The sequence below is a fragment of the Rhinolophus sinicus genome, linkage group LG01 (genome assembly GCF_036562045.2).
Source record: "Rhinolophus sinicus isolate RSC01 linkage group LG01, ASM3656204v1, whole genome shotgun sequence".
In the NCBI taxonomy this organism is placed as follows: domain Eukaryota; kingdom Metazoa; phylum Chordata; class Mammalia; order Chiroptera; family Rhinolophidae; genus Rhinolophus; species Rhinolophus sinicus.
In genome coordinates this window covers 117,519,527-117,541,647 of record NC_133751.1, presented here as the reverse complement: position 1 = coordinate 117,541,647, position 22,121 = coordinate 117,519,527, and the positions used below count along the sequence as shown (strand labels likewise).

At 38.4% G+C, this 22,121-nt stretch overlaps 1 protein-coding gene across 32 annotated transcripts in view; it reads right to left on the bottom strand.

The window, feature by feature from the left end:
* The window catches only part of CLASP1 (cytoplasmic linker associated protein 1), a 247,672-nt gene that overhangs the window by 82,752 nt on the left and 142,799 nt on the right, over positions 1-22,121 (bottom strand). For 9 of the 32 annotated variants that reach the window (XM_074334995.1, XM_074335073.1, XM_074335009.1 and 6 more), the window contains exons 16-24: positions 21,343-21,420; positions 19,662-19,829; positions 19,021-19,070; positions 18,058-18,228; positions 16,193-16,240; positions 15,683-15,706; positions 7,068-7,175; positions 4,807-4,833; positions 3,275-3,442 (exon numbers count right to left, since the gene is read on the bottom strand). In XM_074334995.1, coding sequence (XP_074191096.1) covers positions 3,275-3,442; positions 4,807-4,833; positions 7,068-7,175; positions 15,683-15,706; positions 16,193-16,240; positions 18,058-18,228; positions 19,021-19,070; positions 19,662-19,829; positions 21,343-21,420 — 842 coding nt within the window. The remainder of the gene's footprint in view (positions 1-3,274; positions 3,443-4,806; positions 4,834-7,067; positions 7,176-15,682; positions 15,707-16,192; positions 16,241-18,057; positions 18,229-19,020; positions 19,071-19,661; positions 19,830-21,342; positions 21,421-22,121) is intronic. The other 23 variants (XM_074335038.1, XM_074335101.1, XM_074335113.1 and 20 more) reach the window with 6 other exon arrangements.

Genomic DNA, 22,121 nt, shown 5'->3' with positions numbered 1-22,121 from the left:
TTCTGCGTGAGAATATGCTACGTAGGAGAAGGCTTACAGAGGAGGAAAAGACAATAAAAACATTCTTTCTAAATGCACTATTCTTAGGTAGCTCTCCAGTCTTGTGCTTACAAGAAATGCTGGGAAGCCTTGAAAAATTATTTCACTGGTTTTCATTTCTGGAGAGAGACTTTTATTCTACCTTTATAGTGTTTTAAGGATAATCCTGACTTTTGACTTTAAGATCCTATAGAACTTAAGCAGAAGTACAAGAGAAATAATGAAAAGTACCGGAAGTTAAAGACATGAAATATCTCTCTAATCTACATATTTTCATGTTTTGGTCTTCTATACAACAGCCTAACTTAACCACTGAAATTGATTATTAATTTTTAGTTCTGTCAAACTATTTTAAACCAGAAAATCTGGAAACATTTTAAACGCATATCCACAAAATGTAAGCTGCAAAAAGTCAAATATTTTTTATACCCTTTCCAATAGACGAGCGGGAAAAGAAGGGAACCAAAGAGCGAATTTCCAAAATATAATTGCTATAAATGTTAGCCAATTATATTACTTTATTATTTGTCAAAAATAGAACAAAACACAAAAATAAAACAATTTACAAATAGTATATCCTGCTATTTGGTTGAACACTTTATAAAGGACTAAATTGCCAAGAAAAAAGAAAGTAGCAAGATTTTATTTTGTTTGTTGTTATCCAACAGGGATTACAACCCGTTTTCCTTAACAAACCTCAAGTGCTAAAGAAGAGCTTTGGCATTCTTTTTACTCCAGATGGGAAAGGAAAATTTAGTTAAGAAATATTATTTCAAACAAAAAAAGGCATAGTTGAACCAAACATAATTTGTAGATAACTAGAGTTAATTCTCTGTACAAATTCTAAGATTAATTTAGCTATAATTAAAACTATTAATTGGTTTGGGGATTATAGAAAATGTTCTTTAAAGATGTTCCCTCTTTTTTTTTGAATATTTATGTTCAAAGTTGCTGTACAATAAACCAAATGTTTAGTCACATAGGCGTATATCCAGTATATACTAGATGATCACAGAAATGTATAGTGTATTACAAAAATGCTAATATATCTGACATCCTATGAATTAGAATCGCTAAGATTACCATAGGAAGAAATGGAAAGTATATTTTATTCATATCGGTGTGTGTGTATTCTGTCAATGTGCAGAAATTTAAATATCTTCTTTAATCAGAATTGTACATATGACCTCAAAGCCTGACATATAACTAATCCCCAAAATGAGCATCAGGAAATAACTTTCTTCAAATAGTGTTTCAAGTAGGAACTCTGGAAAGGGAGCAGGCTCCTATTCAGTTCTTATTGATGATGTCTTATAGTGCCTCCTTTAAAAGCTTATTAAATGTGGTCTTTCCAACTATCCATAACACAAACGTCATAGTTAAGACCATGGAGGAACAGGTACTAGAGTCATGTTAGATAACTAAAGTTGATTTACTTTCCAATTTCAAGAAGGTAAAAAATGGAAGCTCTAATAAATATAAAAAGTAAAATTCCCCCAAAGAAAAGCATTTTTTAAAGTATGAAACTAATCTGGATTGCTAAGAGAGAGCCTAAGAACTTAAACAATTAACTATGGAAAAAAGTCAGCTAAAATGTCACACCCCGATTTGAAATCAAATGCATTTTCCAAACAAAACCAGATCCACACACGCGTTACAGTATGAAATCTGAAATTTAGATATTCCAGTCATAATCTTTTCTCTGGTTGTGTCCACATTACTTGTTATTATTACTGGATCCAAATAACCTGTCAGCTTAGGGACCATGCTATGTAATGCCAACATAAAGTTAGTATTACCGTACATAGAATTAAAACAAAACCACTACTTGGTTACATTTCTCACTTGGTTTGGAAACGTTAGTTAAACCAAATCCTATCCATTCTACTTCTTAAATATCTGCCCCTCCTTCTCGTAGCTCAGGCAGCCTTCGAGGACTTCCACGAGCTGGACCCTACCAGTCCCTCTGCCCGCATCTCCCACCCTTCCCACCCTGACAAACTACCTTTGCTGTAGCCAAACGAGTTATTTGTGGTTCCAAGAAGGCATTATACTCTCCCTCTCACCTGACTGCTTCTGCGCATTCTCCTCTCTGCCCTGAAACACCTCTCTCATCTCCCCTCCCCACCCTGCCTAATCCACCTTATACTTCATCAACACAGAAGCTATTCTGGGGGAGCCTCTCCTAGCAGGAAATCTGGGAGGACTGGGGCAGACAAGGACCCCAAAACACACCTTTTCTATACTCCCAGAGCACCTGTCATAGTATTTGTCATACTGCACACTTTCCCACCTCTAAAACTGCAAGCTCTTTGAAGTCAGACGCTAAATCCATTTCATTTCTCTTCTAATCCTAAAATCTAACAAAGTGCCTAGTACATCACGGTAAATACTCAAGTAATGGTTGTTGAGGACATAGATGAAAAAATGAGAAACATAAGCCAATAAGACTAAAGACCATAGTACTCTGATTTCGCATTAATGTAATAGATTTTTACCCTTAGAAAGCAGGTAAAGATATAAGAAAGAGTATGAACATAGATTTTTCATAATATATTAAAAAAGACTTCTACCTTTTATGTTAAAAAAGGTAATGTACAAATTAGATTTTAATAGAGGTAAAAGGTCTTTAAGCTGCTGAGAGCAATTCGTATAATTCTAAATACTATTACAAAGAAACTAAATACTACAACACAAAAATAAATAGTATATATTCGGGTTTCATTTATTCCTAGTTTTCATGTTTGAACAATACTATGTCAAAAGTAACCATACATATTCTTTGAACATAAGTTTCACCAGTTAGGTTACAGAAGACCAGGATCAAAATGAATGTGGACCCTTTAAATTGCTTTTGAAAATTTATGTTAACGGGTACTTAGTGCTAATCAGTGAAAGAAAAATGAAAAGCAATATTGCTTCTAATGATGAAAAAATCCTGCCCACTCCCTCAATTGTAATCCTTTGCAAAATGACTCCGAAACACAAAAGCCCACAATGCCACAATTCTTTCACATCAATTTGAATAGTAAGCCCACACGTTTTTAAGTTATAACTGAAACCTGAACATGCCGTAAACTGTAAAATGCACAAATTGAAATGTCTTAACACAGGCAAAATGACATCTTCAGTTCAAAATAGATCTCTATTTCCTACATTAGAAAAATTCATTAGATTATAGTCAAAATTATGACCAAGTTGGGAATGGTGTTCCAAGGTCTTTGAGAATCCTTACCTAATCCTATTCGGTTTGGACTTGTTTCTCGGCTACATCCCTGACTCCTGGGAATCTTGCTTCGCTTTTCTGAAGAGGATGTCACAGGTGGGCCTCTTGAGGAACCTCCAGCAAGGCCACTATAACCACTTCCCAACAATTTCCCTGGAGAACTTGACCGGCTGCCAGCTAAAAATGAAGCAAAATACAATTGAATAATCAATTTAATCAGGGAATAAATTACAGTAGTTTCAGAAGCCAGTTCACACACTAATTTGGATCAAATACTAAGAGAATTTTACATTAAAATAGTCTTGTAGTTGGTGGTAGTACTAATATTTTTTAAAAAAGTAGGAGCATAAAAGAACATCAAATTATCCTAAAAGAATATTTATACATAGAAGAATTACTGGTGGAGCGCTACAAAAATGACTGCAAATTTCTCTGTCGAAAGAGCAGGCTGAGGCTGAGTACTAACAGCCTCCCCGTTCCGCAGCGAATTTCCAGAAATAACCACAAAGGTGTTTGTTTACTGTTTTGGTTCTTTTTTTTAATTCTGTAAGAGCTGATATGCCAAAATTTTAAGTATAACTGCTGGAAGATAGAAATATAAATGTAACAGAAATTTCTTAAACATTAGTGGTAGAAAATGGATCCAAGAAAACTCCATTAATCTAACAAACAGAAGGGAGGGAGAAAGGGGCTAAAGTAACTAGAAACACGGTAAAAAAAAAAAAAAAAAAATCACCAAATAAGATAGTAGGAATAAACTCAAATGTATGAGTAATCATAACAAATATAGCTAGACAATTCATCTATTAAAAAGGAGAAATCATATAGACCACATTCCCTGAGATGTATATAATAAAATTAGAAATTAAAAACAAATGATATATGGTTAGTAATTTTTATTATGATTAAGTGGCTACATACCTAAATAACAATGTCTTGTGGGACAAAATTATAGGGAAAACAGGAAATTTTTAAGGATTATACCAATACACCCGAATGGTAGTCATTTACTTAGATAGATCATCTTCTTAATTAAGGAAGGCAATAAAATTCTAAAACATAACAAACACTCTATTATTTACCAAGTCAGGATGACCCAAAGGTAAAAATCTTTGAAGTAACACTTAGCTGGAAATTAAGCACACACATACTTCACACACATGCACACACACACATCCATCATTCAAATGAATCACTAAGGTGACTACTCAGAAAAATTAGTACTTTATAATGATTTAACTATAATTTAAAGTAAAATTCCTTGTAAAAATCACAAGTACACATTACCATGAAGAACCCACCTCATGATCTATCAATTTTGCCCATAAAGTTTGAGCACACAAATAAACTATTAAGTATGAAGCCGTGTAAAAAGGAGAAAAGAAATCCATTTCAAACTCTAGAATTTGCACATACAGAACAAAAGCAGAAGGATTAACTAAGCTCATAATAAAGACAGAAATTAATAGTGTGCAAAGAACACGGGGGGTGAGGGAGAATGCCAAAATAAAAAGGAGGGGGCAAGAAGAGAAATGGCTTACCACCAGCAGGATTAGCAGATCTGGATCCTTGATTATGAGAGCAGACCAAAGAACAGGCAAAAAGTGGATTAAAAGACAATAACACAATACACAAGGTCAGCATGCAAACACAACAGCATGTTTTTGTTCACAAACACATTAGCAAAATAGCTATTTTTTTAGGACTTGTTCCTCCTAGTCTAGTTTTGTATTTACGTTTATTTTATACGTATCATACCATGTTAGCATTTATTTCTGATCTGTTCACAAAACACCTACAAACCTACAATGTGCCAGGCACAGTGCTTGGTGTAGGAGATGCAGAGAAGAGTAAGACAAGTATTACCCTCCGGGAACACATCTACTCTCTAGCCCCTAGCAACCCAATGGAAGTGACTGTATCTTACTAATTTGTGTATCACTACCACCTTAAACAGGGCTTATCATGTAGGGAGTGCTCAATAAACATCAATGCTTTCAAAGGAGCTGCTATTACTAGTTTCACCTGAATGCCCTATGCCAAATCCTCAAATATTTTAATATTAACCCTCAAATATTTAAATCCTCAAATATTTAAAATCCTCAAATACTTAAAATATGTCAACTGTTGACCCTGAATCTAATATACATGAAATCTACTCACTATTAAACCAGGACTTTTAAGGCCAGTATATCTACATTTGTAAAATACATAAATGCGCTCATATTTACATATCAAAATAATTTTTTAAAATATTTAACTTATATGCATAAGATGAAGATCCAGCCTTGATCATTTGTTGATGTTGTCTCCCGCTCCCTGTGAGTTAAATTTGGTGAGTAAAGTAAAACTGAAGAGTTTTTAAAGTGGAGCCCTAAAGCAGGGTACAGTGTTTTTATTAAGACTGAGGAATTAAAGCTCTGTAATCACCCTTACCCCCACTCCAGAAGGAACTTGAATCTTCACCACCTCTTAAGCAGAGGGCCCAGCTAGAACAGGGACCACTGCAGAGGGCAATGCCAATACATAGCAGACATAAATGAAGAAATGTGAAATAGTGTTCAACCCTCATTTTCTAAGAAAGAAAATAACACTGTACAGCTAAAGGGCTAGACATTTTTAATCAACCCAACTCCAACATATTGAAGTTGAAAGAACAGGGACCGTGACCAGAGTATTATATGCATTTGTGCCTCCAGGAATCACTAGGGTTCAACAGAATAACCAGAGCCAGGATATTGTTCCCCAGGTTCTAGAAGCTTCTGGGCCACACCTGCACAGCCTATGTTGTGTTGTGTAGTGTGGTGTAGAAGCATGGGCTTCTGTCAGACAAGCCTGGGTTCTGTAGCCTCACTGAAGGCCGCAATTTGACTGACCTTGCACTTTCTTTTCAGAAATGATATAAGCTTGTTTAACATAAGGACTATAGCTGTCAAAGGGACATGGAAAAGCGTCTAAATTCAGGAGCTGAGAAAGACATTCGAAATACTAAGAGACAACCTACGGTTCGGCTGCAGACTAAGTGCTCTCTACATGAGGAGGCAGGCACACAACCACCGAAGAGCGCTGCTCCTGGGGAAGGGGACCTCCTCTCCACCACGCTCCCCTTGCCCAGAGAATCCCGACACCCAGCCCTACTCCACGTGCACAGACACAGAGCAGGGGACTCCAATTCCCATGGAGCTGGGTGTAGGACACCAGGGTTGGATCCTAAGAATGATAAGACTACACATACCATCTATGGCTGCTTTCAGGGCTCAGGTAACAGACCAAGTGACTCAACATATACAGAGAAGAAGTAATGGCGGCAAGAGCAGATGTGCAAAGCGAGAACCCACACAGGCAGGGAGAGAAGCAGGCTGCAGTGTTAGAACAGAGGGCTAGAGGGGTGAGCTTTTAATGGATTTACTTATGGCTGCTGGAAAGACAACTCGGCCTAACAGTCACCTCCCCAGGTACTGATGCTCTTAAATTACATCAGAAGGACTGCTTAGCAAGAGAAAATGGGTCACAGTCCAGGTATGTTTCAATTGGAGAGGCTTAAGGAGAGGGAGAGAAAGTACATTTTAATGTTTAATGCTGAATGACAAAAAATTTAAATCACCTGGACAGGAGACAAAAGTATACTTGAATAGCCCCATTTTGTAAGCTTACCCAACAAACATCACGATTACTTGCAGCATCTTAGAGCCACAAAAATGTGTTTTTCCCTGAAGTCAATGCAAATACCGTAACTTTTTAAACTGCAGAATGGGCTGCTGAATAAACTAAGACAACAGAGAGCATAAAATATACTTCTTACGCTGGGACTGTGAAACCACTTTGGCGCGGCTGCGACCTCGATTATCAGAAGGTATAGAGGCGACATTGGTGGCACTCCCAGAATTTTGCCTTCTTGTGCGGATCCGACCTGGAGGATACAGTAAAAACAGTGTTTCCACAGGTTTTCAGTAAGTGCAACCTATACAAGAAAACAACCCACACCAAGAGCAAGGGGCCCTGACAGGGGGTGCAGGTCTTCTTCACAGGTAGTCCCAACACGCTGCCCTGTGCGTGGGCATGTGCACGATCTGTACACACAAATTCTACAGATACCTTAGGAACTCCTGAGAGGGAGTCATGACCTTATCAGGGGCTTATGTTTCAATTATTTTAGCATATTATATTTTCAGATGAGGAGGTGATGACCATTTGAGGACTTTTCCCACAATTTTTTTCAGATTAAATTGTCTATTTTTTGTTGTCTACAAACATATCAAATTTCTAGAAACAGAAATGAAAATGTTAGCTGTCATCTTAAGAAAAATACTATAGAAAAAAGAGTAAATGCAAAACACTCAGCAACCAACAAAAGCTACAGCATGTGGAGAATAAGTGTGTTTTGATATGTAGCATTCAACTCCTATTTTAAAGAAGTATGCCAATAAATTTCTAGGCTACAGAAAATGAAGATAAAAAGAATCAGTATTAGGAGTACCTAGAGAAACGATGACCTAAAAATAATGCAATCTTGTAGGCATTTATGAAAAGAATTTGCCACTCTTAAGTAAAGCAATCTGTTAACTCCAGTTATTAAATCATGAAATCATAAAAATAAAAATGAATTCGGAAATGCAAAATTATTGATGATCAAACAAGTATGATTAGGGATTAAACTTTTAAATTCAGGGCTTCTGCGGTTTCAGAGGGGTACCAAAATGCCTCTGCTGCCATAATTCAATCAGAATAGCAATCTTGATAGGGAAAAACAAACCAATCTGAACCCTCATTGGCTTCTCATATTGTTCAAACTCACTTCTGTCTCATCATCTGAGAAAACGTACAGAAAAGTAATACAGAAAAACAAACCTTAAAGCTTGAAAAAGGTTCAAGAAAGGGAGGTAAGGAACAATAAAAGAAAGCAATGCATTAAAAAAAATTAAAACTAGAATCGATGACTTTTAATAGCGGTTTAAGAAAAAGACATACAAATTCTAGAATCTACAATAAAATTAAGAGCTATACCATATATTACACTAAAAGTGTATACGTGTGAACTCAGAATCCTTACAACAACATGTAACTAATTATTCCCATTTTACAGATAAGAAAACAGAGAAACAGGGAGATTAATTCATTTGTTCAAGATCAAATGAATAAATGGATACCGGTGTCTGGCTGGCTGGCCTCTAAAGTAAGGACATTTGACTTTCCTAAGAAGTCACCGAGCTAATTTAGGCAATAACCAAGGCAATGGGAACGTGAAAAAATGATTGAATTTCTTGTTTAAATTTATTAAAATATTTAGGCCACAAAATGATTCTTTAATGAACATACACATCCATTCAGCTTAAAAAATAAATCTTTACTAACGTTCCTGAATCCTCCACCTTCCCCCAACATTTGGTAACATGATCCTAAAGCCAGTGTTCTTCTTTATATTTTCAATAGTACATATAGTTGCATGACTATAAGAAATAGATGGCATTATTTTTTATATTTTATATGTTTTTAAGTATATCATAGGGTATGTATTTTCCCAAAACTTACTGTTTTGCTCAAAATTTTTTTGAGGTCACTTATGGAATTGACTTTTCTGTCAGAGGTAAAGGAGAGATCCGTATTATTTTTTCCACGTGACTAACCAACGTCCAGATCAATTTACTTAACCCCTTTCCTGCTGATCTGCAGAGCCATCCTCATCATTACCAAGTACCTGCAGAACACAAGCACAGGTCTGTCTCAGCTGTCTCTCTGTCCAGGAGTCCGTGTGTCCGTGCAACATCACAAGGCTGTGATGAACTTGGTAAAAAGTCTTGCTAATTAGGGCAAATCACCCACTTTGTCCTAAGGCCCTTTGCTCTCCTCCATATGCAGGTGAAGATACAATAAGATCTGTTGAAATCCTGACTGCTATTTTGTGGAATTTTGGATTAATTTGGGGGGAAAAAAGACAGCTATTATGATAATGATCTTTCCGCTCATGACTGTTTCATTTCATTTTCTTCAATGTCTTTCAATAAAGCTTCCAGTATTTTCCAAAAGTACTGCTCAATTTTTATAGACTTATTCAAAGGAATCTTAGTTTACTATATATATTTTATTAAATTATATTTTCTAACTTGTCAGCAAATAAAGAGTATAATTAATCTTTATATTTTGTCCTTGTTAAACTTTTATTAATTCTACTAATTTATATGTAGATTCTTTGGGGTTATCTAAATAGAGTATCATTCACAAATAAGACTTCGGTTTTTTTCCCTTGAAATTCTGCCATTTCATTTCTCTGCCTCTATCCTGCGGTCTTGGACATACAGTACAATGCTAACGAAAAGCACGAGGGCAGGCTGTATTTCCTTGAGCCACATTTAAAAAATGAAATTGTGGAATTTCACAAAAAGTTTGATATTTCAACAGGTTAAGAAAACTCCTATTCCTAATTGCTAAGAATTTCTGTCAAAAATGTTTGTTGAATTTTTTAAATGCTCTGTCTGCATTTTCTGAGAGAAGAGGCTCCTTCTCCTACTGCGCGGAGCGGTATCAGTAAATTTTTAAACTATAAAATCTAGGTTAGGGGCCAGCCCGGTGGCTCAGGCGGCTGGAGCTCCGTGCTCCTAATGCCGAAGGCTGCCGGTCTGATTCCCACGTGGGCCAGTGGGCTCTCAACCACAAGGTTGCCGGTTCGACTCCCCTGAGGGATAGCGGGCTGCGCCCCCTGCAACTAGCAATGGCAACTGGACCCGGAGCTGAGCTGTGCCCTCCACAACTAAGATCGAAACGACAACAACTTAACTTGGAAAAAGTCCTGGAAGTACACACTGTTCCCCAATAAAGCCCTGTTCCCCTTCCCCAATAAAATCTTTAAAAAACAAAGCCCCCCCAAAAAAATAACCTAGGCTAAACATCCACGGTCACTATGTACACACTCACATACATAGAACGTTTATATTGTACCTTACCTGATTACAGCACCAAGCTCCCACCAGCTACATAAACCAGTGAGGGAAGTATTCCCTCAGTCTATTCTGAGTTTACGTAAAACTGGAATTATACAATGCTTCATACAACTTGTATATATAGTCATGTGAGCACGGTAGGGGTTTGGGGGATATCTTTTCTGTTTTAATTAATGAATTACTTTTTGGTAGGGGGGATAAACTTTTAAGTACTGACTCAAATTATTTAATGACTACTCTTAAAACTACTCATTTTTTTTGTTTCTTCTTGAAGAAACTGTTTTGGTTTTTCTAGAAACTTATACAATTTGTTTTATAATTGTTAGTTGTCATAGTTTTCTATTACCCTTTAGAGCTCTACTTATCCATACTTATGTGTACTTTATAATTGTTAATAGTTTGTCTGTACTTTTTTTCTATTTCAATTGACCTTTCCTTGTTAAGCTTGGAATGGACTTCCAAGTCCGTTCCAAGTCCATGAAGTTTGCCTATTTTATTAGTATTTTCAAAGAATCAAATTTTATACTTCTTAATCCTATCTAGTAAATGTTTAATTCCTATTTCATTAACTTTTGTGTTTATTAATTCCTTCATACTCGTCTCTGGGTTTATTCTGTTCTTTTTCTGTCACACTGGAAACAAATTCCTAATTCAGTTTTTCTTCCAAAGTAAACTTAAGGCTATGAATTTCCCTCTAAACACTGTTTCTGCGTCACTCCACAAGGATTGGTATGTAGTTCCATGCAATGTGTTGCTTTTTTAAAAATACATTACTAGATATCATTTGCTAATGTTTTGCTTTGGAAAAATAAGTTGGATCTATAATTCACACTTTATACCATGCAAAATAGCAAAGGGACCTAAGATTAAAATGTGAAATATGAAACCATAAAAGTTCTAAAAGAAAACATAGGAGAATTCCTTTGTAATGTCTAGTGGAGAAGTCCATTTCAACTAAAAGCCATTAAAAGAAAAGATTGCTAAATTTCACTAAATTTTTTTAAAACCTCAGCATGGCAAAAAAAAACAAAAGAAAAACAAAAAAATATAAACCCCGAAAAACAAAAAAAACTGAGCAAATTCAAGAAAATGAGAAACTGGGAAAAATTACTTGTAATTTTTTATCACAAAGGGCTAATTTCCTTAACATATAAGAGATTTCTGGAATCAATAAGAAATCCAACAATCAGTGGTATGCTAGTAAATGTTAAAAAATTGGCTGGCGGGGAGGGATACTGCTGGTTTGTGGTGTTTTGCAATTTCCCCGGTATAAATGTTCCCACTATGGTCAATTTCAGGCTACTGATATGTCAACCAGCTTACAAAACTCCTGAAAACATACAATTGGCTCTCATGAACTGGTTCAAGCCAGTTCCAACACACCACTGCCACAACCCAATAAAGAATGGACAAAGGCTAAGAATGGACAGTTAATAGAAAATAGAAATGGCTCTTATATGTACGAAATAGTATTCAGCCTCACTCACCAATTAAAACAACATTAAGAATGCGATTTATCGCCTATCAGACTGGCAAAAATCTAAGAACTTGCTAATATTCTGGCATGTAGGAAACAGGCACTCTTTTCATTGTTCGTGGGAGTGAAAATTAGCATGTTTCACCGAAAACAAGACCCAGCCGAACAATCAGCTCAAATGCAACTTTTGGAGGAAAAATTAATATAAGACCTGGTCTTATTTTACTATAAGATCCGATCTTTTATACTGTATTGTATTACATTACATTATATTATATCATATTATATTATACCCGGTATTATATATTATTTATATATTATATTATGTTATGTTGTTATATATTATATAATGTTATGTTGTTATGTTGTGATGTGATGTGATGTGATGTGATGTGATGTGATGTGATGTGATGTTATGTTATACCTGGTCTTATAGTAAAATAAGACTGGGTCTTATATTAATTTTTGCTCCAAAAGACGCATTAGAGCTAATTATCCGGCTAGGTCTTATTTTCGGGGAAACACGGTATAAGTGCCTGTATATGTTTTAAAGAGATGGGATAAAATAGTCTGTGGTCTTCAGGAAAAACAAAGCCTACTCAATAAATGCAACAAACAGTAAAAATATACTTCAGTTTGGTATTATGACTTATTAATGACATATTCATATTTATTCATACTGTGTTATGCAGAGAAAGTAAATGTAAAAAGAAGAAAATCATCACAGTAAGAGAAATAGAAATAAGAGACAGCAGACAACTATACAACAGGAAAAACATCTGCGGGGAGGGACAAGCGTCAGCCAACAAACTTACCTCCCAGAGAAAAGCAGGCCACGACGAAAGCAGAATTTTAAGAGGAGTGAAAGGAGAAATATCCGTATCTCATGGCTTTTTAATAGTGCTGCTGAAGAATTTTTTTCAATCATGTTGCCATTCTTCCAGAAAAGCCCTCAAAATGGAAAATTAAACCTGTGCCCGGGTTTAATCTGAAGGCATGGCTTTCCCATATTCAGTGTAGCCTAAGACAATTAAAAATCCCTAGGTAGCCTCTTATCACTGGGGTTTGTTGTCCCCCATGTGTTTCAAAATTTCAGCCAATTCTCAATTTAGAGGTTATAAAAACTAAAAGGTCTCCTAGGTAAATCTCAACTCTCGTCACATGGGGACATCTGGGCAGACATATCTGTTTCATGACTCATTGCTTGGGGGCACATTAAACCAACTTCTACTCACATGTAGCATTTTTGACAGAATCAAAATTAAATTTGGGGAAGTAGATCAGTTGTAAAGTTTGCTACCTACAAGTAGTCCCCCAAAATGACAGCTTTCCTCAGATGTTTTAAAGATAAAAGCTTAACACTCTTTTATTTTTACATACAGACATATTTTTTTCATTGTGTAAAAAAAGCCAATCACTTAAAATTTAGAATTCTTAGATAAATACATAGCAATACCAAATGTTGTATTTCCCAGTAAAACTGAACTATAACCTAAGTTCTTTTTCCTGAAACGCAGACAAGGCTGCATAGTTTTTATTATGTAATCTTAAAGTCACGAAGAGTTAAGCATGGTCTTTGACTACACTTAGTATCATATGATTTATCTATTCTCTGAACCCATCAGTTAAGCCAGTACCCACAAGTCATATAAGATAACCTGGAAGTAAACTTTTGTTCAAAAGTTGAGTTTTCAGTTCTTCACAAAAAATATTTTTCTGATTAGTCATAAATGTTAGAAATAACTCCCAAAGAATATATATTTTTCTCAATTACTATAATAATGAATTTGCCAGAATGCAAATGTATTATCAGAATTTTGAATTTAGAGCATCCAAGTACTGATTCAAAAATCATCTCTCTGCTTCCTAATAATGACAGTACCTACCTCTTCTTATCTCAGGAGCTAGACAGTAAACTATTTAACAGACTTATTAACAAATTTTTTTAAAGGCCCATAATAATTGCAAAAACTCTGATAGGAAACTCATGACAAGACACTAAGTGATATTTACTGCTGCCTTTTTCTAATCACCATCTGTGGCTTTTCTAAGCATCACTGCCAAGTTTCATTGCTGCAACAAACAAATGACAGCCTAGACTTGCTCGAGTTTACAGGTCTACCAGGGCCATCTCTCCTTTCCCTCTCCTCGTCCTCCGGGGCTCAAAGCTCTGACTAGTCAGTTCTGCAACAGCCCGCACAGCCCTCGGACGCAGAGACCAAGGCTCACTGGGTTCCCCACAGGAAGGTTCTCCTCTGTCTGACTCTAAACTCTATACAGTTAAGGGCCCACAGGTCATTCTCCCGTTTCCCGGCCAGAAGGAGAACCAGAGACTTCTTGCTCATATAGTCTTTTGCAAATAATCAAGCAGGCAGACTTCTGACCTCACTCCGAATTGGTAAAAAAGAAAACTGATCAGAAGAAAAAAAAGTGAAAAATTCCTAGTGCTGGCCAGACTCACAGGCTGATTTCAATTCTGTTATATAGGCATATGAAATCAGGGCATGCTGGAAAAAAATGTAATTTCCTACATAATGTCTTCCCTTTCCATTCCATCTACACTATTGGACCTCGCCCCCCACACTTCCTGTCCATATTGGCTGATGAAATACTTAGGATGGTTTCTTTGCGAAGAAGAAATATGAAATTACTCAGATCAGCTAAAAAATGAAAATCACACCCAGCCTCAGTCTTCTACCATCACAAATGAGTCATCATGGCACAGGTTATTTGTCCATTTTTTCATCTTTGGATACTTCTCATTTCACAAACTTCTCCAACCCCAAGAATCATCACTGGTGGAGCTTGTTGACAACTGATATTCCACTACTCCTCCCAAACTTAATCAGAATTTCCAGGGGGAGGACATGGGACTGTCCTTTTAGCAAGCATCCAGCTAATTTTTATGTTACGTTTGAAGAACACTGATCTTGGGACTATGTTCACCTTAAAGAACAAAATGCCATTCCTAATTTTCCTTTTTGAGTTCTTTAGGAGGCAGAATATGGATTAAAGTACTGTGAACTACACACGTCAAGGAAAACCCAGGCTAGTCTTTTAGAGTGGTTAAATAACATACAGAAACCGCAGGTCCTAAGCGTTAAGGGTTGGGAGGTCTAAGCCACTTCTTTAGCAGACAAGGTAACTCTAATTTCAATACGTGAAACATTACCACACTTTCTATCTAGACACTTTGCAAAGGATGACTTGTGTAGCATGTGCTAATCAAAGACCTGCACAGACTGGAACAGCTATGTCTAAAATTCAAAAGACAAAGCAAAATCAGGAGGCCCTTCCTGAGCATGGCATAAAAGCAAAATCAAGTGGATATGGATATGTGTATTCCTTTTACCATTTTATCCTTGTGTGTAGTAGAGAACACAACACATAGGTGTCTAATACATGACTGATGAGTGAATGAACGAGAGTAAATGAATGAATGGAGTATGTGTCAGTGATACAAATAAACACGGTATCGTGTAAATCAGTAGCATCTCTATGGAGAGAGATGTTTTTTAAAAATTTTCTGTAAATTACCTGCTAGAAAACCTTTATCAGCCTTTAACCTGAATAATCGACATGGAAGTTTATTTTCAAAACAGGAAAGCAAGTCCTGAGAGGCCCACAAAAGCACAAAAGTCAGAGGGAAGGAAATAAAAGCTAAGGTGGTACTTCAGGAGTACTAAACTCTGAGACAAGCAGCCAGGACGACAGCAGCACACAATGTCACGTCAAGTCTCCTCGCCGGTGTGGGCTCAGAGTTGAAAACCACATACAGCATACTTAAGTGCCCCAATTCACAAGAACAACGACTGAACAAGAAAGGAAGAGAATTCAGGTAGAGGTACGGCACAAGTTCAGGAAACAGAATGAAGAGTGGAGGGAACAGCGTGCAAAGTCTCATGCAGGGACCTCGGGGACACAAGTGGGCAGGAGGCAGCACTCGGTGAGGACAGAGGACCAGTGAGAGGGAGACACACCTCTACCACAGAAACAAACGCTTACCCTCCGCTTTAGTGGCAGTACCATCTTTAAGCAAATTAAAAAACAAGGGAAGGGATAACAGGGAACAGTTAGTAACATTAAAAAAACTTAAAAAGCAGAATGTTATTAGCTACTAAAAAAGCAAAAGTACAATTTAAAATAAAATTAAAAGGTAAACAAGTTCAACAGCAAAGCAGAGTCTGAAGCAAGTAAAAGTGCCTTATCTTGAAATCAGTTTAGCATCTTGTGCTTTTGTCTTTGGAAAACAACACAAAAAAGGGCAGTCCAGGACGAGGTCTCAGTCGACAGCGATTGCTGTTTTTCCTTTTGGATAACCCTCATCCTCTTCAGAGTTCCTTTTTCTTGGAACAAAGTACCAGCAGAAGGGGTGAGTGGGGGACACACAGAACTAAAAGCTAAACTACTAAAGAGTCACCCAAAGGGCAGAGGCAGGAGAGCTCAGAGAAGCTAGCTAGCTCTAGCACGCCTATCCCAGCTACACGTCAGCAGCAAAGCTACACAGCGTGGTACCTGAGTCAAGGCCTACGGACTCCACATCTTCCCTCATGTGTCTGGACTCTAGAAGTTCGAAAAGGATCATCAGCTTTAATGCTACACTTCCACACAGATGGAATGCATAACCTAAGGACTGACTGTGACAACTTCTCAGTGGGATTATGTTACACTTCAGGGTGGTTTTCTGCTGTTGCTGTTTTTCGTTATTTTGGACATAAGGAAAGTTAGAGGTCTAGTAGTCAGGAAAAGGTAACAGAATGGGAATACTCCAGTCTCATTATATGAGGAGCAAATACTGGGCTAAAAATTTATCATCAGTGCTTTAAAAGGTCAGTTCTACATCTTGAGACCAAAAGACCCCGGTGCTTTTACTAGCACTGAGGGAAGTCTACATGGTCCATACCAAAATATCTGAAATATGCACAGAAAACAAAGGCTACTGAGTACTCTAAACGCTGGTTTCACTCAAGTTTTCTAGAAATGAAACAAATACGAATTACAAATACTCAAGGTGGATTAATTGTATTGAAACACAGGTAAGTACTTTAAAAACTCAACTAAAATTAACAGAACTATGTCACCATAGAACAGGAGCTCTGATTTCACAGCAACATAATATCATAAAAACCCTTATATAATGCTACAACAGTTAAATGACAGAGAAGTTGGGTTTCTTCCCAATCTAAATGTACCCATATATGAGGTATTTCCCTAGAGAAAACAAGACTGATTTAACAAACGTTCCAGAACATGGACCTTTCAAACTAACAATGCTCCTATCATAATCTGTTTCTTTCCCTTTCACATAATTTCATTTATCTCTATCACTTATCTAAGTTAGGTGACTATTATTACAACTAATTTCTGGGTAGAGAAAACAGACTCAAAGATTCCGTGGCCTGCTCAAGGGCACCAAGCTAATAAACAACTGGCCCGTACCTTCCCTTGGTATTCTCTCATTATGCCTCCACGGCAAAATGTCTTTAGAACACTAGTTTAAGAAGTGAATTTGGAATTAATATGTAAGCCACATAAGTACTTCAGTCTCAGTGTTTCATGAAGTTTAAATGTATTCACTTCCATAAAATCCAGAATAAAACTGATCCAGGTAAGTCCCCAGATTTCAGCTTCAGACAACTTTGCTCTAACAAAAATAAAAGGAAGTAAACTATCAGCCTTACATACAGCAGGTGTTAAGCGTCTGCTGAAAAACTGAGACACTGACCTACCACTCTGCCAGGTATTAATCCTTTCCAAGAATTTGTTTTTAATCTTTTGGGCTATCGTTAGAGTAAGTGCATGCCCTTCCCAAGGTGACACGTGGAAGGACAACTCTTCTGTACGATATGGTATGTGGTTAGCATGTCCCCCACATTCCTCTGACGATCACCCGACTGTCATCCCCGTCCTCCGCCCCACACCTCTCCCACTCTAGGTATAGTCTCAGATTAGAACATCCCCACTTCATGACTATCTCTGGAGACTTCCTCACTAAACCATTCTGGATCTGCTCCCACCAATGTCAGGAAGGGAGAACACCCAGCTTCAGCTACACAGGAGGGGGCTCAGGTGCTGGCTGGGCTGCCATGGAGGCGGGGGAGGGGAAGTGAGGGAAGGACGCTCAGTGCCACGCACCCTGGGAGCACCAGTGTACCTTCTAGTCACTAAAAAGGATGATGCTCCGGAATGAGCAAAGGGGGGGCTGTTAACCAACACTGAGTGCACCGACTCACTTTCACTTAAACATCAGCCCTGCCACAGTGAGAATTTCCTCAATTACGTTTTTTTGTAATTAGCTAAACAAACAAATTTGCACAAAGGTAAGTGTCATCTCAAACAGCAGTATGTGGGGGTGGGGGGAGGAGATGGGGGCTGGTTACCTAAGGATGCATATGACCCTGGAGGCAAGGCCGCTGCCGAGCTGAAAGGTGTGGCGCCTGAAGCCGAGGAGACTTTGGATTTGGCATTGGCTGCTGCGTTCACGTCAATGTCACTTCGAGACCGCTGGAGGGACCCAGTTGTTGATGCGGACTTGGTGCTGACTGTAGAAGCTTTAGTGGAAAGGCGGAAACATCAGTAAGGACTACACCAGAATTTTAAACATACATTACTAGAATAAGTTTTGCTTTTCTTTACAACAAATACCAAGTTTTAACAAAGGTTGGACCTTTGTTGGCGCTGACCAACCGTTTCTCTTGGTTACTGAAGAGAGTTCAGCCAATGCTGAGGAAATGAAAAGTGACCGCAGAATACACACCTGTCACATCTGTCTTCTTATAATCAACGACTATAAAACCCCAAAGAATTGGACCCTATTTCTGGTTAATGTGAGAAGTGAAACAATGAAAATTGTTCAGATCGGGCCAGTTTCCTCACAATGTGGCAAAGTGTGCACTCTGACCCAGACGCCCCCCTGCGTCAGGAAACACTCCCCTCTCCCAACTCTGACGGCCACCACGCTGCTGCTGCTGCTGCTGCTCAAAGCATCACGGGCTGTCTTTACTCTCTCTCACCAGGGGACCAGAGCGAAGAAGCTGCCTATTTGTGGCAGTATGCACACGCTGGAGAGAGGTGAGGTGTGTGAGGAGAGGTCCCAGAGCCCAATTTCTGCCTGCCTACATCATCCTGACCATGTATCCCCACAGCTAACGTCCTGGGAAAGTGGGGCTCCGCTGGGGACAGTAGGGGCGCAGAGCCGAGCGGCACACTCTGCAGACGTGAGGCGGCACTGAGAGCAGGCGGCTGGCTTCCAGCCCTGAGAGCAGCCTGTGGGAGCAGCAAGCCCACCTGCGGTAGTGGCAGAGACGTCCGGAGTACCACCATCTCCACACCGTTAGTCTTACCTCTCGAGTTGGTACTTCCAGTAGAACTTCTTTTGGCAGAGAGCGGCCGACTGAAAGTAAAGGCATACACCTGTTTATTATCAAATGTGCAGTTGATCTGCATTAATACAGGCACAACCTATAACTCGAAATTATGAAAATGAATAATTATTTCAGAGTTTTCAGAATTTCTCAGGTAATGTTGGCCACAATTTTATAAACTCCCAGTTTCAGAAAAGGTTTAACACTATATTTTCAACTAATCTCTCCAACATACAGAAAAAAGTCATAACTAGAGACAGACATTAGAAGTGAAGATGATTAACACATTATATCCCAGGTTTTGAATGCCCTCCCTTTCCAAACTTGTCTCCAAGTTAATCCGTACATGCTCTTAGAAGACGTTTTGAATAATTCACTTACATCACTCCAAAACTATACAATTGGACTGCCATATAAATTTAACTAAAAACTACTTATGGCAGAGACCAAGGCCACTTAGATCTTCCCATTCCCACAGCACCTCACCTAGTCCCCGAACCCATCTGAAGTAAGGGGGAATTGTAACAGGCACATACATATATGTACAAGACAGACCTAGAATTTGCGTTGTCACGCAGCCAAGTTTTAAACATAAAATCTCACATTCCTGAATCCCTTACTTCAGACTCTCTTGAGAGCTAGAAGACGAGCGATCAGATTGCGGCAAAGACACGATGCTGTCCGAGTTCTTCAAGTGGGACTGCAGAGCCTTCTGGTAGGAGGACTCCAAGTTGTGGTATAAATGCTCTGCCTCTCTGCTGAAGTGACTGTGGAAACCCCAGTAACACCTCGGGAAAACACACCACTTCCTGTTAGTCAGTGGCTCACAACAGGCATTTCGCTGCGCTCTGGAGTGCACCCCGTGACACTGCCCAGGACTAGACTCCTCAGTTTACCTGCCTAGGAGCATGGTATAAGGAAAAGACCGTGGACAAAGGAGGCCTGGTATAAATCCTAACTCACAACGTGCTGGCTTACAGACACTGGGCATGGTACTTAACTTCTGTGAATCTCAGCCTCATTTATAACATGGAAATTAAAGGGCCTATCTTGCAAGAAGACTGGAGAGCCTTAGGAAGGATGGAGCTAAGACATCTAGAACTCCACCTAAAACACGGCAAGGGACTCATTAATGGCAGCTTTTATCAACGCAGTGTGACACTAATTGATTTCAAGTATTTAAAACTTAGATAATACACACAAAAGAAAATGGAAAGATGCTCAGAGCTACTTGAAATCTGTATTACATTATGACTTAAGAACTAGAAAAACTGGGGGAGGAGGGAATACATTCCAAGAATAAAAGCATCTTAAGTAGCAGATCATTAACAAATCCATTGCTAATAGTTTTTAGCAACTATGAATTATGCCACTTATTTTGGCAGGAACTACCCAAGATGACATTGGGGTAATTAAGCACTGCAGTGTCATAGTGAGGTCCTCCCCAAATCTCAGAAACCAGACAAATATAATTTAACCAAGAGAGCAAAGAGCAACAAGCACTTGATCAAAAAGTCTTAATGCAGTTAAGTAAAACAATCACATTCCAGGCTAGTAAGAACAGATTTTAACCTGTGTCAAGGAGAGAGTTGGTCAACTACAGAAGCACAGAAAAAAAACCAGCACAGGTGCAAAGCTGGCAGTGCTCATCTACGCGCAGCCCAAGACGAAGTTTTAGCATGAAGCTTCCAGTATTCAGTCTCGATGGCAAAGTCCTGCCAGGGAGGTACACGGACGGGCCACCACCACGTGGCTGGGCGTAACCACTCGGAAGGCGCCTCAAACGGAGACAGCAACAACAGGTGACCACGGTGATAATCTGCGTATCAGCTCAGTCACGTCCCTTCATTGTGATTCACTCTCAAACAACCACCGGATGCTTGCAAGCTATGATCACAGGGAAAGACTCCCCTGGTCGTGATTGTTCACAGTAAATCAAGGTCGCTTTGGATTCTGACTTGACTTTTAACAGGGCTCAATGAGTGAGAATGCACTGAGTGTGCATACAAGTGCTTTTCTGATTCATAAATCTAAAAATGAGCCTTCTGTTATCTACCTCAGTCCTAGTTATATTCAAATAATACAATCGCTCTTTCAGGCCTGGGCATTGAACAACCTTCTAAACAAAAAACTACAGAAATATTCTGAAATGGCCTTTCGGGGTCATATTTGTAAGTATGACTAACAAAAAGTAAAAAAAAAAAGTTCATGTAACAATGTGTTTTTAATAAGGCAATCTAGAAAATGCATCTGAGAAATACAATAGTGACTAAAAACAGTGGTGTACAAATAATCACTTACTTTCTGGCTTCTATCCTGGCTTCGGAATCGGCATCATGTATTCCCTTCTTTATTGTTTCGGCTAATACTGATATGTGTCTAGATATTTAGAAAAGAAAGTAGTAATAACAATCATTAACATGATTTATACGGATGGAAACAAATGTGAGAAATAACTTCAAAACGGCAACTCAGAGCCTTTGTGCCAAGTGAGTCAGCTAACATGCAGCTTAGAAAACCAGAACACTCTGCAGAGCACCTCGTACTATCTCAGTGGCCCCCACTATCACCCGGCCTAGGTACCCTGAGAACCCTACTCTCTGATCGGATTCTGGTGTGAAGTTCTTAAGTTACAGCTGATTGTTTTCAGGCCATTCTTATTTAGCTCAATCTTAATCAGCCAAATCAAAAAAAGCCTATTTTTCCATAGTTAGAACTAGTTTGTATGAACATTTTACTGAGATAATAATAAACTAAACACTAACGAGCTATCGGCATCACATTCCTGCAATTACACAGAATGTTTTTTCAAGTTCCACTATGCAATATGAACAACTGTATAAAATTATGTAACCATTGTATAAAAAGGCATTCTCTTTAGTTGTGTTCTCCCTGAGAAGAAATCATTAAACTGTCTCACTATGAACATTTTACAGTTTTAGGAAAAGAGAAATGACCAGGACGAGTAGTTTCACAGAACGAAGACTGGTTACCGATTTTACAGCCCACTCCAAGGCTTTGCCTCATTCCTTCATCCAGTCAATAAATACTTAGGGAGCACCTGCCAAACAGCAGACGCT